Genomic DNA, 19,626 nt, shown 5'->3' on the forward strand with positions numbered 1-19,626 from the left:
TACAACATCTGTCTGGAATACAAATTAGAAAATAGAAAATAAATAACTTTGATGAAGACTATGTAGGTTGCTGATTGAAACATGAAATGCAGCTCACGGTAAAATCCCTGCAATAGCCATGCCTCTGCGCCCAAAAGACCACCAGACATATATGTACCTGCATAATAAGTGCAGCAAGTGTAGCATGAGTTCATAAATCAACGCGTACCTAATAAGTATCTAGCCTAACCCCATAGAAGTGGTGACGAGGGGTCGACATCAGCACTTACTAGTGGTCCAATAAGATGGACCTCACCTAATAGGTCGTCACAGTTCAAATTAGGAAAACTCACAGATATACTGGTTTCTTATCAATTATTACGCACGATTTCATAAGAGTATTTTATAGAAATGCCGAGGCGTACGGCCCGATCTATGATAGTATTGCAAAACCATAGATACAACTATTTTTATTGCCGAGGCGAACGACCCTCTCCCATGAGAGCGTGATACATAATCTTACCTCGGCGAACGGACCAATCCCCACATGAATCATAAATGTATCTATTATACTGCCGAGGCGAATGGCCCGATCCCATTATAATAAGAAGCTTTGATGGGTCCTTGACCCCACTCACGAATATATGTGTGAGTTATAAATTTTAAAGGGAAACCTTTTGTTGAGAACACATAACGCGGGAGAAATTCCTAAGAGGAGTACATTTATTTCGCGGCTAATCATGAAGCCCATCGAATCTCTACAATAGGAAGTCTACACTCTACACAAGTCTAGTATCAAGTCACAACGTAAAATAAGGAAATTTAATAGGCAAGAGACAACTCAAATAACACAGTTATAGCATGGCGGGAACCTAAGTCTACTAGGATATAACATGAATCTAGATACGTACAGACTCTTGTCACATCGTGCGTACGTATCCCCGCAACAAGTAGCACATATCAAATACATCACCTAGGGGTAGTTTCCCCCTCACAGAGTTAGACAGGAGACTTACCTCGCTTAGAAGTTTCATAATAGGCTCCAACGCCACTCAAACACCTCAACCCGATGCATGTCTCTTCAAAACTAGTCAAACAACATGCAAACCAATCAAAATATACCCTAATATGTATAATTTAACAATTTATACCCTCGGGCCCACACGCCCGAATTCCAAAATTTTTTGAAGATAAACATTACCCATAATATTACGAACTCAAATATATAATTTGTTCCTAATTCCATGACCAATTTTGTGGTAAAAATTCAAAAATACCAATTTTTAGGTTTTCTACCAAAACCCCCACAATTTCTACTAATTTCCATGTTTAAATCCTTATAGAATCCAAGTATTTAACTCACAATAGGTAAGAATAACTTACCTTGCCATAGATAATGAAAACCTCCACTTGAAGCTTTCCAAAAATTGCCCAAACCAAGCGAGAATGAAAGAAAATGGGCCAAATCCCGTCCTTAAAAGAACAAACTGTCCAACGACCTTTCACATCTGCGGTCCATTAGCCACTTATGCGGCTCCGTATATGTGATGCTCCTCCTCTCTTATTCGACTTCCCTCGCTTCTACGGACAAAAAGTTTGCTTTTGCGGACTCGCTTCTGCGGCAACACTGTCGCTTCTACGAAGCAACCCTCCCTCACACTTTCCGCTTCTGCGATCGATCCGCCGCAGGTGTGACTTCGCTTCTGCTGTCCATATGCCTGCTTTAGTGACCCCTGCCTTAGTCGTCCCTGGCCGCTTCTATGAAGCCCATCTCGCTTCTGCGAGGTCGCTTCTGCAACCAGGCTTCTGCAGAAGCGATCGCACCAGCAGTAGAAATTCTCTAGCTTTTCCTTAAGTCCAAAAATCGATCCGTTAACCATCCAGAAACCACTCGAGGCCCTCGGGACCTTTACCAAATATACCAACACATCCCAAAATACAATACGAAATTAGTCAAAGCCTTAAACCGCGTCAAACAATATCAAAATTATGAATCACGCCTCGAATCAAACTTATAAATTTTCAAATTTACAAACTCTATATCTTGTGCCGAAACATAACAAATCAATCCGGAATGACTTCAAATTTCACAAACGAGTCATAAATGACATAACTAAGCTATTCCAAGGCTTGGAACTCCAAACTGACATCGATAACATCAAAACCCACTTCAAACCAAACTTATGAAATTCTTAAACCTTTAAAATGCCAACCTTCCATAATAAGCGCCGAAATGCTCCCCTGTGATCCGATACTCAACCCGAACATACGTCCTAGTCTGAAATCATCATACGAACATATTGGAACCTTCAAACCCCAATTCTGAGGTCTTTACTCAAAAGTCAAACCTTAGTAAATTTTTCAACTTAAAGCTTTCAAAGTTAGAATTTGCTTTCCAAATCAACTCTGAACATCCCGAAACAGCTGAATGATGTGCTAGAGCTCAAAACGACCGATCGTGTCGTTACAGTGGGGTTCGCACTTGTGAACACCAGGTCACAAATATGACATCTGCATCTTTTTTATAGCTGAGTATTTCAGGACTTAGCTTCATTTTTTCACTTTCGATCCCTAGACTCAGTAAGAGGCGATTTTGTGGAGAGATTTTCATACCAAACTATTGGGTAACTGATTTTGATTAATTTCCAATTATACTAAATGATTATATACGAGATTTAACATCAAATTCATGACTATCTAAGAGAAATTTTTGGAAAGTTTTTCTATGATTTGAAAAATTAAAAATTGAGATTTGAGAGTCGAATTGGATTCAGATATATGGACTCGTGGGGTTATGGGTAGTGGAGCCCTTGGACTCGAATTTTGACTGCACAAGCTCGGGGTTGACTTTTGGGGAATTGTATATAGATCATAGCTATATTAATTGAAATTGGTTTCTCTTGCATTGTTTGATATTATTAAGTCATTTTTGGCTAGATTTGAGCCGAGCGGAGGTGAATTTTTTAAGAAAAGGTATTTTTGAGTATCAATTTGACCTAATTGAGGTAAGTATCTTGTCTAACTTTGTGTGGGAGAAATAACCGTTAGAATTTGGGTTGATTGTACTATTTAAACTATGTGAAAGACGTGTACACGAGGTGACGAGTGTGTACACGGGCTTATATGTGGTATTTGACATGTTTATACTCTTAGGCTATGTATAAGCACTTGATTGAAGTTATTATTATTTGTTGTATTTTCGTTGTCAAGCTTAGTCTTACATTCTTTAATTGAAGTTGTTAATACATGCTCTAGTTTTCATTCTCAAGGTTACTCTTATATGCATTTATTTTTAGTTGTTGTTACATGTTATTCTCTCCATTGTTGAGTTATTGAAGTTGTAGTTGTGAAAGCTATTGACACATTGTGGCTGAAGTTGTTGATTATGGGGATATTTTTATTGTTGAGTTGTTTCTGATTCATTTTGTTGTCATTTGGATTTTTTTACATATTATGGTGAGTCGTGGGCTATGTGTTGTGATAACATTGGTATTGTTGATTCTGGCAATGTTGTGGCATATGGGCACGTGTGGTACGAGTTGATTATTGTATTTTGATATTGATACACATGAGGTGGTATAAGGGTGAGTATTGAAATGCATGCAGTAAGATAAGGTGGGATTTATACGCGTATTTCTAGTAAGGGAATTAGTTGAAGCCACGAGGCTTGATAAGGGATCTAAAATGCGTGTAGCTATTTTGGAAAAAAAATGTTTTTAAAATAAATGCAAGGCTCACGCGGTGATATAAGGAAGATTGTGACAGGGTTGGTGCAGTAGCAGGCGTCTCAGGTACCTACCTTCCAACTGGAGCTACTGATGGCTCCCCTATAGCAGCTCGTGCGGGTACTCTAGCTGCACCACGTGGATGTCCTCGGCCTCTACCATGGCTCCGGCCTCTCGCGGCTCTAGTAGGGAGTGTGGGTGTCTATTCATTTGATTCAGTTGTACGTGTCCTCACCATATGTGAGAGAGTAGAAAGACAAAAATTTAGAATCTGAAGTCAAACATTTCGTACGATAAGAAATCAAGGAAGTAAAGCTTTTCCTAACAGTTTCATAGCCTCCCGAAGATAGGTAAGACGTCTCAATACCGATCTGCGATACTCTACTAAACCTGCTTGTGACTCATAACACCTGTGAATCTAGAGCTCTGATACAAACTTGTCACGGCCCCAATTTCCCTCTGTGGGATGTCGTCACGACACCTAGTCTCTAAGACTAGGTAAGCCTAACAAGTATGCAGAATAACTAAAATATTAAGCTAAAACTCAAAACGTCAACAATTATAGTAACTAAAAACTATAACTCAAGTATAAACAACTCCCAAAAACCCAGTAGATATAAGTCACAAGCTCTAAAGAGAAATACCAAATATCCTTATACATCTGAGTCTAATGAGGATAAGGAAACAATATAATAAAGACATATGGGGATCCGAGGTCTGCGAACGCTGGAAAATGTACCTTGAAGTCTCCACATACGTACTAGCTCACTGGTACCTGGTATGGTAGGAAGTACCTGGATCTGTACAAAAAAATGTACAGAAGCGTACCGAAGAAAAGCAACAGTCCACCATACAGAAAGCCTCACATGTGCCAGGCAGACTTCGTCTCATACGACATCGGCCGATAAAGATGATGTAGCAGTTGTTGGTGGCGAAGGCAAGGTCAAAGAAGAAGGAGATGGAGATGATGGTGTTGTGGGTTGAGAAGCAGCTGCGACAAATGTAGTGCTAGTTATTGGTTGATCATCAATCAAAGACGGAAGAGACCCGACAACCAGCCTTACGGTACCAGGAACGATGACTGGGACTCGAAAGCGAGAACTAGCATCATCCAACATGTCATATTCCTTCCAAAGCGTCGGGGCGTCGTCCTCGGTTGGCGTAACTAGCTCAACAGATTGAGCATTCTGTTAAGTTGAAGAAGGTCGTCATCTTCTAAGTAGAGAAGCCCCCTCATCACTGGCTCCTCCATCGTCATCGATCACCACAGTATCTATGGCTGGCTCGGGCGCGACGCTCATCACTACAGTGTCCGCGGATGGCTCGGGCACAACGTTCTTCGACTTTTTATTTTTACCCTCGGCCACGGATGAACGTTGCCTTTTTGTTGCTTTTTCTCTGGTCGGAGACTCCAAGAAGAAGCACTTGCATCGGAAGCAGGCCTGGTGACACCTGTTCGGGTAAAAGCTCCTGCAGCAACCTCATCGCGTTAGCCAGATCAGCTAGAACATCCTCCTCGAGGACGGTAACAGAGCCCTGCGGAAGACCTGAATTCTGTAGAAAAGAAAGGTCACACAATATTTCTTATACGAGAAGTGAAGACCACATAAGTTCAACCTACCATGATTTTTGGCCTTCCACCAATATTTAAGGGCCAGTTCCTTCCACTTGCAAATCTCAGGCGTAGTGACATCCAGAATCTTCTAGACCCACTGGTCCAAGCCTTCAACCCTATGTGGTGTCCACCGAGTTGCTAAAATAGTGATAAAAGAAGGATCAACAATATCATAGGACAATTTTTAACTAGAAAGATAGACGATGTACTTACGAGTGCGGTTCCATAATTCAGGAGAGGATGGAATCGTGGCCGGGATGATGTCCCTGGTGGTGACCGCAACAAACCGCTCCATCCACCCATGATCGTTATCATCATCCATGCTAGTTAGCAAAGCATGGTGACCGCATTTGCTAAAGTTTATCATTCCCCCCACGGAAAATCTTGGGTGAATAAAGGTTCATTAGTCGAGCCAGGAATAGATCTTCTCCCATCTCCTGACATAGACGCCGAAGACAAGGAATAGTCCGCCACACAGAAGGGCTCACATGTGCCAGGCAGACTTGGTAACGAAGGGCGGACTGTTGCTTGGCACATGTGCCACACGTGGAGCCGAAGACAAAAGGCAACCAGGTCCGAAGGCAACAATCTCGTTTGTTCCCGAAGGAAATGGTGTTCATGAAGGTTAAATAAATGTCTGCCACCCGGTAGCATTTAATGGAGAATATTCTATAGCATTAAGTATATAGTCCGTTACAGAGAATATGGCATTCACTGCCTACCGTTACATATTCTTCAATGGCCCTCATAATTGTCATTTAAGAAGGGCTTGATCCTAAGACCTTGTTCCCTAGGTGCAATTATAAATAGAGGCTCAACAACCATTGTGAAGGACACGAATTTTCTGACAAGCTAATACTATACTTTGTTCAAAAGCTCAATAATATTTCATCTTCTTGCTTATTAATATTGTTACTACTGCCTCCAGAAGGTCGGCTCCCGGAATCAAGATTTCAACTGTCTTATCTCGATTTCAACGCTAAGTCTTACATTCTTGTTTAATTTATTTATCATTTTGGGATCAAATTAATTCACTTGTCTATTAACCACGTACAAATTCAATTGTACCGTTTTACGGATAAACACCAACTTTGTTTGGGTTGGGAGATAGTTTGAGATGAAAAATTTCATGGAACTAATTTTTATCCAAGAATTAGAATCAGAATTACAGTAAGGAAAATATGAAAATAAAAGCTTATGTCGGAGATATATTGGTTAAAAATGTCTATGGGTGAGGGGCACCTTCCAAAGAACAAATTAAGGCTTTAAATATGGAAAACTTGAGCAGAGATGGAAACTGAAATTCCATTAACAATGAAGACTTTATGAAGCTAAATCAAGAACCATTCCGCACATACATATATCAAAGCAACATCACTCTTCTATTTTTATGATACTTATAAATATAACAAAAAAGTAACGATCCAATACTAGTTTATGGCACCACATTCAACATGAAGCAAGACATAAATAATGATAAAAAGGAGAAATAATATAGACTATAGAGGATAATTAGGTCCTGGAGTCCAAAGCCATAATGCTGCTGAGGTTCATGGGATTCATGTAGGTGGAAGAACCAGTCAAAATCTGCTGCACAATGATCCTATTGGCCTTTTCTGAAGGATGGAATGGATCCCAAAATGCATATAAGTCCCTGTTTGGGCACAGATTTGATAAGGGTGTGCATAGTCCTATCCCATTGTATGGTCCTTGTCCACAACATGCTATCTTTGATGTCACAAACCCTGCTCAAATCCAATACCCACTTGTTACATGCATGTCACTATTTTGCAACAAGTAACATCATTAAAATTTTATTACTGGTACACTAGATCCTATGGGTTGTGTAATCATTATAGTTTAACTTTGTCTAAACACATAGATAGGCACGTTAAGCTGGCACAAACTGTCAGTTAAACACCTTAGATAAGCTGCAAAAGTATATCTCGTGCACACCCAAACCAACAAATCAAATTCATGATATACAGGCGCCGCATATGTATTAAATATCTTTTTGATTAAAGTTTTCGAGTTCTCAACATTTGTATATATAAGGAAATATAAATCACATAAAAATGGCCAATTGGTGTTTGTTGAGATTACCATAAGCCTGAGGATTAGAGACAAAATCCATGTGCATAGCATAGGTGTTAGCAGCAACAAAGACATCAGCAGCAAGTTGAGAATTGAGATCACTCAATAATTGAGTCAATTGAGGGTTGAACAAAGAGGCTGCACGCTGCAGTTCCACTGCACATTCGCCAGTTGGACTCCTCTGTGCCAATTCTGCAGGCACACACCCCATTGGTCCTGTTCCTGTCACTAACACTCTTCTTGCTCCCAACTCATACAGCTTCTGCAGTTTTTTTTTGGTTCTTTTAGTAAGTGGTAAAAAGGAAACATAAGAATCTCAAAGGAAGTCTTTCTTTTCGTAGCTTAAGGTTTTGACATACCCGTAAAAAAATTAGCTAATAACATTAATCATACCAATATTTAACTAAAGCATCCTTATCTTTTATGAGTAAGTAATAGTAACTATATACTCTCTTCCAATTTGTGTGATACTCTTTTCTTTTTATTATGTTCAAAAAACAATGATTTATGTAAGAATAATTGGTGACTAGCTTGGACCAAATATTATTTTTGGATTTAAGTGATAGATTAAAAGGACAAGACAGAATGTTAATTATATATTTAATTTTAAAACTTTTGTAGGTGGCTATGGTAAAATTAAAACGAGAGGGAACCTTTAATTGGTGACTAGCTTGGAAATCAAGTCTTATAATAGCAAGTCATAAGCTAATCACTATCTTGAAAATATTTCAAAAGTACGACTATTGTCAAGACAATTGCAATTCTAGGTTGTTGAGTATAATTATCCAATAAATATGCCATGATTTTAACATGTCGAAAGTTACTCATACGGGACCTAACTGTTTGGTACATCTTTTTCTATCTAATAAATGCACATTTTCAGATAGGGGTCTTAATGATCATGTGAAATGTTAGTCTGTCTCACCAACCAAGCATTCATCACATTATGGCTTTACTACAACTTGTCATGATTTGCATGCATAAATGCATAGCCCCTTTCTTATATAGTAATGCTGCACAATCCACTTACCACCCTGCGAAACTTCATTATTCTACTATATATCTTCATCGTAATTTCACTAAAACACTACGCATAAAGTAATAACTTGATTAATTCAACAAAAGATTTCAGTTATATATACCGAATTTTAACATGTGATAGCAAGTTATCATTTTATAATTATATTATCATTTAATGTTTATCATGTTATCAATTAATGTTAAAACAGAGGCAGATCTATGTGTAATGTTGAGGGATCACTGGACCCCATAAACTTCAGTAAAAAATCTTATATAAGTATATGTGTATACTTTGAAAATGGTTAATTTAAATCACTTGACACCTGAACGCTAAAAGCCTTTAGGGGCATTGACTGAACAGAATATTGTGCCCCCGTCGTGTTAAAATCCTTGATCTGCCTCTGTAACTATATATAACTTAAATTCTTCTTCGTTAATAATACACGCAACCGATACCCCCACCCTAAAGAAACCAAAAAAGAAAAAATGTGGAAAGAGTGAGATGGGAAGGGCTTTCATTACCTGTAATATTTTTCTGTACTCAGAGATGAGATAACGAACATAATCTGGGAGGGCAAATTGGCGAGATCTTGCAGAGAAAGGGACCAAGTAATAGTTATTAACAAAGTCATTGCCACCAAGAGTTATGAGGACAAGAGCGCTATTCACTAGCTGCTGAGTTTGTTCTGCTCCTATTACTGCAGTTACCCTCCTTTGATATTGTTCAAAATACTCCAATTGTTTCCCAATTCGGATTATATTCAACTGAAAATACAATAAACTTATCAAAACAAGTCGAGAACGTATATATAATACTCCTTCCGTTTCAATTTACGTGAACATATTTCCTTTTTAGTCTGTGCCAAAAAGAATGATCCATTTCCTTATTTGGAAACAATTTACCTTTATGCAATGAACCACACAAAATATATGTGCCTCATTTTACATCACAAGTTCAAAAATCTTTTTTTTTTAAAACTCCGTGCCCAATCAAATAAGTTCACATTTCGGTCTAAGTGAATTAAGAAATCTTGTGTTACTAGTATGAGTGTTTTCTTTTGCACATATTAAATGATGACATGGAACTTAAAGTACGTTTTTCTTTTATGACTAAAGAAATATACTATATAGTACTGGTTGACACGACAAAAATCTTTCTAGTGCTATGTGCATGATATCCAATAATTCAAGAATCCATTATTCAAGTTGTGACGAGAAACATGAATTAAATAACGATAAAGCTTGCATCTTGCAATAATGGTAATCTGGGGTTCCGAAGCTGGACGAAGCTCCTCTATCAAAGATAATTAAATTAATCTTCCAGAATTAGTTTTAGGTAAAAAAGGAATATGTATTTTTTTCCAACGCAATTTTGGAATTTTCGAAGGACGGCATGCCAATTTTAAAAGGAAAAAAAAAAAAAAGGAAAGCAGAACTGTTGATATAAGACTGATGGGCCTTTAACACATTTGGTCTGTTCGTAAAAAATAATTACTGCTTCAAATCAAATATATATTAATGTATAAAATATGTATATTATATTTATAGTATATATTAATATTCAAAAAATATATATTCACCGGCTATTTTCCCTGTTAGACGTTAGTACCTTAGTACGTAGGGCAGGAATGAAATGTGGCAGAGGAAAAATTACATTCTAGCAAGAAATTACTTATAGTTCACTCCAAAAAAGAGTAAAATAATAACAATACAAGGACAAGAATGAAAAATGTGATGTTTAAATTTAAAGACACATACAAACTGGATGCCAGTGTCATTGAGAATTCCAACTCCAGCAGAAGCAAAATTTGCCCCAATAAGAAGCTTATCTCCTGTGAGCTCTGGAGACAAATATGGCAATGTTGGCTCCATACCCAATTGCTCACCTAAAAAAATAGTACATTATTAGCACATTATCTCTATAATAAATATTACGTAATTGATAATCCAACAAAAAAGTTAATTTTCTTGCGCACTAACAATGTAATACTGTTTAAACTTTTAAGTTTAACTGAATTCTTTATTTTGTCAGTATATAATTGAAACCCTATAAAGAATGATAACTAACATGCTATAATATGATAATTGTATTGCTAATATAAAAAATCTTCACATTACTAATGTGCATAACTAAAAAGTAGTTTAAGAAAATGAGTTATAATTCAAAAACCGAAAAAGTAAATGCAGAAAAAATCATACTTATTATATCAGGTATGTTGACCTATATCAACAAGTAACTCTTCTTACCAAACTTGATATGACATCCTAATAAAAAGAGTAATAACATGTGATAACCAACTAAACTGAAATGATAGTGTAAAACGTTTTTTTTACACTATGAGGTATAAATAACTTAAACTCTGGTAAGATGATAACTAACATATTATAGTTGATTAAATTGTATTGATAGTGTAAAAATATTTGCACCGCCAATGTACATTGTTTAAATCATAACTAGCATATTTATTTAAGGAAAATGGGTTAATAATAAATCAAAAACTAGAAAAATAAATGCAGAAAAAATCATACTTATTATATCAGGTATGTTGACCTATATCAACAAATAACTCTTCATACCAAACCTGATATGACATCCTAATAAATAGAGTAATAACTTGTGATAACCGACTAATCTGATATGATAGTGTAAAACCTTTTTTTTTTTAAAACTATGAGGTATATATAATTTAAACTCTGGTAAGATGATAACTAACATATTATAATTGATTAAATTGCATTGATAATGTAAAAATATTTGCACCGTCAATCAGTGGCGAAGCCACATGGTCATAAGGGTGGTCCCTTCGTCGAAAATTACACTGTGTACATAGGTAAAATATTGCGTTTTAGAGGTATATAACACATACTGAACACCCTTTATCGTGAAATTTTTTCACTGCTTTTAAATTTGAACACCCTTAAAAAATTCCTAGCTTCGCCACTGCCGCCAATGTACACAATTTAAATCATAACTAGCATATTTCTTTCAGGAAATGAGTTAATAATTAATCTAAACTAGAAAATTAAATGCAGAAAAAATCATACTTATGATATCAGGAATATTGAGGCCATTAGAGAAGCGACCAGTGGGGCGATGAGAAGGGTAATCAATGCCATAAGGGGGAGAATCAGCCCTTGCACTTGTGATTAGGTAGTTATTATTACCATTATCGACTAGTGAATCACCAAAAACAAAGAAAGCTCGAGCTTCAACTTGAAGTGAAGAAGCAAAAAGTGAAAGCACTAAAATTATAGTACATGAAAATGAAGAGAATGAACAACTCATCATTTTAGTCATGAGTTTTGATAGAGGAGTAATTTTTTTGCCTAACAGAAAATTGCTGTGGTGAATACAAGTATTTCTTGGCCATTATATAGTAGTAATAAGGCAAGTTGAGGAGTGAAACCCTCAATAAATGTTTTCTTCTAACTACCATCAGTGTAAGAGAGTACACTATAGTAGATGGTGTTAATGAACATAAAGGACCACTGCTTGAAGCAAAGCTGCCTAATTGCAGTTATTCTCCATATTCTATAAGTGGGTGGCTTTTTGTGGGTTCCCCCCCCCCCCCCCTTTCTGAAGAACATATATCTATTTTTTATGAGTAAAGAGCCAAAAAAGTTGGGAGGGATCTCTAGAAGGATATTTTCTTGATAACCGTGGTGTCGGATCCAGGCTGCATGTACTTTGACTAATTTCACGAAATATTTACCTCATCAATACAAGTACCGAGTAACTCTAGCTATCAAAGCTCGGACATATGAGAAAAAATTATTTAATATTTGAATATGAGACCTTATGATTTTTAATCCACTTCATTAACCAGTAGGCCATACCCGAAATTTTTAGAAGAATATTAATGGAGCTTATTCTAATGATGTTGATTCATCTTTTAATAAATCTATTGCTAATATATCCAATTATTAGTTGATTCTTAACATTTTGCTTTCCCTTTGTGCTATTCAAGTAGCTTTAATTAGGAAGAAGTATTTGGGTACCGAAGTCAACTCCACAAACTAGATTAGAATATGCTAATTTAATTAACATCGTCTTCTTTTTATTTTGGGTTATCACTTCCTTTAACTTCAGTTGATGGGTTGTTTGCTCAAGATTTAGTTTATAGGATAAGATAGAATAAAAAAATATTATCTTGCTTTATTACATAAACCTTTTAAATATTGCTTTTGATTCTTTTTTTTCTCCAAAAACCCTACCTTAGAATTTCTAAGAGACGTGGATATCACTAGTTAAGAAAATATTTCCTATGAGGAAATGACAGATTTAATTTCAACTTTTATTGTTCGAGGCAAAAAGGAATGAACCTGATTAATAGCTTATTTGGCCAAGATGTAGAAATCGGCTTTTTTTTAGAAGTGTTTTGTACTTTTGGAGAGAAACAGTTTGTGTTTGGCTAATCACTCTGAAAAACACTTTTGAGCAACAATTTGTGTTTGGCCAAACTTTTCAGAAAGTGTTTTTTAAGTATCAAATTACGAATTAGGACATGAATAGATTTACTTAGGGCCCGTTTGGACATAAAATTTGATGGAAGTTTTTTTCCAAAAAAATTGACTTTTTTCCGAAATCAGCGTTTGTTCATAAAATTTCCAATTTTCACTTGAAGATGCATTTTGGAAATTTTCGAAATTTGAAAAACTCCAAAAAGTTATTTTTCAAAATTTTCACTCACAAAACTTTAAAAACAACCCAAACTGAAATTTATGTCCAAACACAACTCTAAACATCAAATATTATTTTCACTTGAAAAACGTTTTCACCATTTTTTCGAATTTTACAATTCTTATGTCCAAACGCCTACTTAATAGTTAATATTATTAGTAAATAAATAATCTTAAAAATTTATTATTACAGGCAATAATTAAATCTTTTTATTTTATTTAAGTAAAATATAAAAATAAAATTTAAAAGTACTTAATTCTTTTAATATAAGTTAAATATATTAAAAATCATTCAACAAATATAAAAGCATTCACCCCTAAAGTCACTATATATTAAAAGTTATCATAAAAATAATAAGAAATATTTATACATTAATATCCTAGTATTAGGTTTAACGTTTATTTTGATATATACTATATTTTGTTAAGGGTATATTTGATAAGTAGAAAAGTCAAAACTGCTTCTGCTTCTGCTTTTGGGAAAAAACTATTTTTTTTCATTTCTCATAAACTATTTCTGCTTCTTCCCAAAAATACATTTTTTCCCAAAAAAGCATGATCAAACACCTCAAATTAGGAGAAAAAGTGCTTTTGAGAAAGAAAACAAAAACATTTTTGGCCTATCGAGAAGCTTGGCCAAACCGGCTATAAAAAGTTCTTGATTTTGTCCACGTGCAAGGAGCTTTTGATTTGGTAAACTCATTTGAAAATTGACATAAAATGCCAAATTTAGTCAATATCAATCACCCATTGTTAGCAACTCAGGGTCAATATTAATATTACGAGGTATAAATGTCTAGGTTAGGTGATCCCCTTGCTAATAATTATGCTGTTGGAAGTTTCAATCTAAAGCTAAAAAGTATGTTACATCAGTTAGACAAATATAAGCACATGATGATGTGGTTTGTTACAAATGAATCTAAGACTTTTTGTCACGAATCACGAGACATAACTATTGTTTTGCTTTATTAAGATTGATGCTTTTGTTAATGACTTCAACGGTGATACACTACTAGAAATTCGGCAAAAACCGACAAAGGTCGACCGACCAATTTTGGTCGGTCAAAAAACCGACCAAAAAATCGACCAAAGTTGGTCGGTTTTTCAAAATATTTTTTTTTTTTTACGAAACCGACCAACTTTGGTCGGTTTTCTTTGGCGCAAAAATGCGGGAAACTATTTTTGAGTCCCGCAAAATTTATGTTTCAAGAAACCGACCAACTTTAGTCGGTTTTTCAATTAAAATAAATAAAAATTAATTTTAAAAAAACCGACCAAAATTGGTCGGTTAATTCGGCGGGTCATTTAAAAAAACCGATCAAATTTGGTCGGTAATTTTACTTTTTAATAAAACCGACCAACTTTGGTCGGTAATTTTACTTTTTAATAAAATCGACCAACTTTGGTCGGTTATTTTCGTGCGAAAATACAATTAAAGAGTATAAATCAAATAAAAGACAGTCTTAAAACAAAATGTACTAATGGTCTAGTGGTAGAATAGTATCCTGCCACAGTACAGACCCCGGTTCGATTCCCAGATGGTGAATCATTTTATTACATAATTAAAATACCAACCAACTTTGGTCGATTTTTTTTTGCAATATTTTTTTTTGAATTTAATTGACCAACCAAAGTTGGTCGGTAATTTCCGACCAACTTTGGTCGGTATTCCTTTCCGACCACAAAAATACCGTCCACACGTAAATGATCGCGTTTTGATCGGTTTTTGGCTATTACCGACCAACGTTAATCGATTTTTACCGAATTTCTAGTAGTGATATATAACATTCAAAACGTCTTGGCCATGAATGCATTTTAGATGTGGAATATTTTATTAATATGGTGATGCTAAAGTATTAAATTCCAAATTAGGATTTCATTCGCAGTGTTTGCACATGCAAAAGTAGCGAGTAGCAATATGTGCTTTATCAGAATATTTCTAAAAGAAAGGTTATTAATAGCTTAAACTTTTCCATGAAAACAAGGGAAAAAATTGGAAATTAAGATGCTATGTCTTCCACCAACGACAATAACAAGTATGCTTCTACACTCAGAGGCGGATCCAGGATTCGAATATTGTGGGTGCCATCATGTTATGCATATAGAATAGATGTTAGTAACTACAAAGACAGATTAGGAATAATGGGTCGGTTCGTTTAGTTTTTGGTTAATTTGAATAGGCCTTTCATTCACAAAGCAAATAAGTTATTTTAGTTCAATTTTTAACGCTTAATTTAAACACATTCTAAATAAAAATACAAACGAAAATAATATTTCATGAAAGAGCGCCTCCAATATAAATACTTGCTTAAAGAGTAGCTTAACTACACTATATATTCTTTGTTTGACTAGATTAATTTACTTGTATTGTTCTTTATTTATTTTTCCATCTTAATTGTTGAGTTATATGACAATTATTTTCAAAGAAAAACTTTCAACATTCAACCTATGATATTCGACTCAAAACTACTATCAATCAAGCCATTTAATTGTGTTTCAAAACTCAATAGAAGATATTGCTCAAATTATATTCCAATATATAAATTAATATCGTTTCATTAAAAATAAAAAAAAATTATATGCTAATTAAAATTAATTCAAATTACCTATAGAAAATAATTATTCATAAAGTAAGGTATAATGATAGAAACAAAATGAGGATTGAAAGTTAAAAAAATAAAGAAGAAAGACTTAGCAAGTAATAAAAGGAAGAAAAGAGGAAAAAAACCGAAAAAGAAGGAAAAGAGGTGAGGCCCTAGGGCTCAACTGAAAATAAAGGAAATCTTAATAAGTAGAAAAAATAAAAAATCAAAAGAGCTACTCCAATAGGGAATCAAACTTGCTTTCATGAGGCCAAAGAAAGCCTTCAAAGGGAAGGCTGAACCAATAGCACCCGCTTCCACTTTGTGACTTTTGGGTGCCACTCTATACATATATACGTTTCTCCACAGAGATATTATGTACATATAATAAGAATTTTAGCAAAGCGAGCGGATGCCGTGGTACCCCTACCTCATAAGGTAGATTCGCCCATGTCTACACTCCAAACGGGTTCTATATGAATCCTCATTAAGGATATTTTTCCAATAAAAATTTATATCAAGCCAATAGTATACATTAATAAAATAAAAAGTACTAGAAATTCTATATTTTATGTACTTGCATAAAAATTTCTACTAGGGCGTAAAAGACTCTGATCCTAAAAAGCATATTTAAAATAGTAACATGACCAAAGCGTATTCCGAACTAGCTAATTGCTATCTAAAAATGGATCTAGGAATTAAATTTGATTGGTTTGACCTTTAAGAATATGACTTTAGATCTATTATTTATTTGTTGAAATTTAGTGCACTTTCACACAAACACACACACATACATACACACACGCACCTGTGTGTGTGCGTGCGTGTGTATGTATATATGTATGTATGTATGTTACTAAGTTCATATGAACCCAGTACTTAGGGTTGCATCCGCTCCTATCATATAACTTATATAAATCTATCTTTTACATTGTGTTCTATCCATTATTTACTCACCTATGTGAACTTGTTCATATTATATTGCTGGTTATGGAAAGGAAAATTGAACATAATATGAACAAGTTCTATAACCAAGCATTCTTGAACTTGTTCTTGAATATAACCAAGCATTCTTGAACTTGTTCTTGAATATAATATGAACAAGTTCTTGAATTTTCATTGAATCCCAAAAAGAAAATTAACAAAAATATTGTGCAAAATACATTTATATGCAAATTTTATAAGTTAAACTATGTGAATGCTAGGTTATAGGACTGTTAGTTACACTTGCCAAGAGTGTAGGATGATCAAGTTAGTAGAGAGCTAAAAAGTGTACAGATGAGTGAAATCTCGAGTCTAGAACCAAAATGTGGTTCTTTTGGACTTAAAGAACCAAAATGTATGGAAAAATAATGTAGTGACCAAAATATATATAACGCCCTTTTAAAAGGTGCTATAGTTGAACTTGAAAAGAGCGATAAGGTATAGCGCATTTTATTAAGATGCTATAATATAGCATCTTAATTAAAAGGCGTTATACCCACATAAAAACCCGTCACCTTCCCTTCCCCACCAAATCAGAAACTCCTCCCCCCCCCCCCCCCCCAAAAAAAAAAACAAAATAGCGGTCCATCCCTCTCCCCCCCCCTCCCCTCAATTTTCAACGAAAAAAGCTCGAGTGGAGCCTACCGGTTCCACAAAAAGTATAGATTCTCGGTCCCACATCCTTGCTAAGGCGTATTCTAGTAGTGGGTTGCTCGTTTCGGCTCCAAATCACCAAATTTTCAACTTTTCGAAAACCTTAAATCGAGGTATTCCGACTTAGTTTTTGTTAAAACTCGTATAAAAAATGCATATTAGTTATTTTTAATGTGCTCTATGTTATTTTGTGATTGTTTTGCGATTTAACTAATTTGTTAGTTTTTATCCGGACTATAGTATTAGTGTGCTAAAAAGTTAGTAAAATAGAGAAATTGTTATTAGTTGTTAAAAAAATATTAATAAGTTACTTTTTACTGTGGTATATGTATTTTCGTGAATATGTTTTTATTAAATTAATTTTTTGTTGTTATCCGCTTTAGATTATTTATTTGCTAAAAGTCTAGTAAAATAGATAAATTATTAGTTTAGTTCCCTGTAGTGGTATCTTGTGGCCTAATGTAGTGCTCGTATTTGTAATGTAGTGCCCTTTAGCGTAGTAAAATATAGTGCCCTTTAGCGTAGTATCTTCTTAGTTATTGAAATTAATTATTTAAAATAGCAGACCTATTGAGTGATAAATCGGAAAATATTTCTCATCATGAACACAAGAATTCAGGATACCTTGGTGCTACTAGGCCTCAAATATCGAGCTCCGAACCCATATATAAATATTTAATAATTAAATCTTGTATAATTATAAAAATTAATTATATAATTTTATTATAGTAAAAAATAAGTAAGTAACAAAACAAACATATATAATAATAAAACTAACATGCAAAATAATAAAACTAACATATACAATATTAAACTAACATATAAATAATAGACTAACCTATAAATAATAAAACTAAAATTTAAAATAACAGACCTATTGAGTGATAAATCGGAAAAAATTTCTCATCATGAACACATGAATTCAGGATACCTTGGTGCTACTGGACCTAAAATATCGAGTCTGGAACCCATATGTGAATATTTAATAATTATATTTTGTATAATTATGAGAATTAATTATATAATTTTATTATAGTAAAAAATAAGTGAGTCATAAACAAATAAAACTAACATATAAAATAATAAAATTAGCATATAAATTAATAAAACTAACATATACAATATTACACTAACATATAAATAATAAACTAACAAATAACACACCTATTGAGTGATAAATCGGGAAACTTTTCTCATCATGAACACAAGAATTCAGTATACGTTGGTGCTACAGGGCCACAAATATTGAGCCCCGAACCCATATGTGAATATTTAATAATTAAATTTTGTATAATTATGAAAATTAATTATATAATTTTATTATAGTAAAAAATAAGTGTGTCATAAACAAAAATATATAATAATAAAACTAACATATAAAATAATAAAACTAACATATACAATATTAAACTAACATATAAATAATAAACTAACATTTAAAATAACAGACCTATTGAGTGATAAATCGGAAAAAATTTCTCATCATGAACACAAGAATTCAGGATACCTTGGTGCTACTGGCCTCAAATATCGATCTCGGAACCCATATGTGAATATTTAATAATTAAATCTTTTATAATTATGAATACTAATTATATAATTTTATTATAGTAAAAAATAAGTGAGTCATAAATAAAAATATATAATAATAATAAAACTAACATATAAAATAATAAAAGTAACATATAAATTAATAAAACTAACATATAAAATATTAAACTAAAATATAAATAATAAACTAATATTTAAAATAACATACCTATTGAGTGATAAATCGGAAAAAATTTCTCATCATGAACACAAGAATTCAGGATACCTTGGTACTACTAGGCCTCAAATAGCGAGCCCGGAACCCATATATGAATATTTAATAATTAAATCTTGTATAATTATAAAGATTAATTATATAATTTTATTATAGTCAAAACTAAGTGAGTCATAAACAAAAATATATAATAATAAAAAAACTAACATATAAAATAATAAAACTAACATATTAAAGTAAAATAATGTAGTTAATATTGTTCAATTTACAGTAGCCGAAATGAAGGTTCCGCCTTTGCATCCCGGACCTGCCACGCTAGAGCTACTGTTACTACAGGGCGAGCATAGGTCGTCCTACATATGGGAGGGACAGTTATTGGACCAGACGTTCCGCGCCAGGAGAGTAGACGATATGTGGGACTTTCTTAGGGCCCACCCTCTCCATCCCTGTATAGTCAGACGCCTCCAGGATACGAGTTTATATAGGATTGTGGAGATCGGCCGGCTGCAACTGGATTGGTCGTTGATC

General features: G+C 34.1%; 1 protein-coding gene across 2 annotated transcripts; it reads right to left on the reverse strand.

The window, feature by feature from the left end:
- Window positions 1-6,606: 6,606 nt before the first annotated feature.
- Window positions 6,607-11,786, reverse strand: LOC104104760 (GDSL esterase/lipase LTL1-like). 2 transcript variants are annotated; one of them, XM_070175143.1, is made up of 5 exons: window positions 11,479-11,786; window positions 10,192-10,319; window positions 8,956-9,198; window positions 7,423-7,675; window positions 6,607-7,047 (listed from the first exon to the last, which is right to left on the reverse strand). In XM_070175143.1, the coding sequence occupies exons 1-5, from the start codon at window positions 11,729-11,731 to the stop codon at window positions 6,923-6,925; spliced, it is 1,002 nt and encodes a 333-aa protein (XP_070031244.1). In that variant the 5' UTR covers window positions 11,732-11,786; the 3' UTR covers window positions 6,607-6,922. The 2 variants fall into 2 exon arrangements, with proteins under 2 accessions (XP_070031244.1, XP_009611210.1); XM_009612915.4 differs by having other exon boundaries at window positions 6,607-7,064; window positions 11,479-11,784.
- Window positions 11,787-19,626: the final 7,840 nt, after the last annotated feature.

This window comes from Nicotiana tomentosiformis, chromosome 5, assembly GCF_000390325.3.
Source record: "Nicotiana tomentosiformis chromosome 5, ASM39032v3, whole genome shotgun sequence".
Classification (NCBI taxonomy): Eukaryota; Viridiplantae; Streptophyta; class Magnoliopsida; order Solanales; family Solanaceae; genus Nicotiana; species Nicotiana tomentosiformis.

Coding starts and splice junctions, on each gene's coding strand:
- LOC104104760 (XM_009612915.4), bottom strand. CDS start 11,731: ATGACTAAAATGATGAGTTGTTCATTCTCTTCATTTTCATGTACTATA. Junction 10,320..11,478: donor CAATATTCCTGATATCATAA/GTATGATTTTTT, acceptor CTATTTTTTTAG/GTGAGCAATTGGGTATGGAG. Junction 7,065..7,422: donor CTCTAATCCTCAGGCTTATG/GTAATCTCAACA, acceptor GGATTTGAGCAG/GGTTTGTGACATCAAAGATA.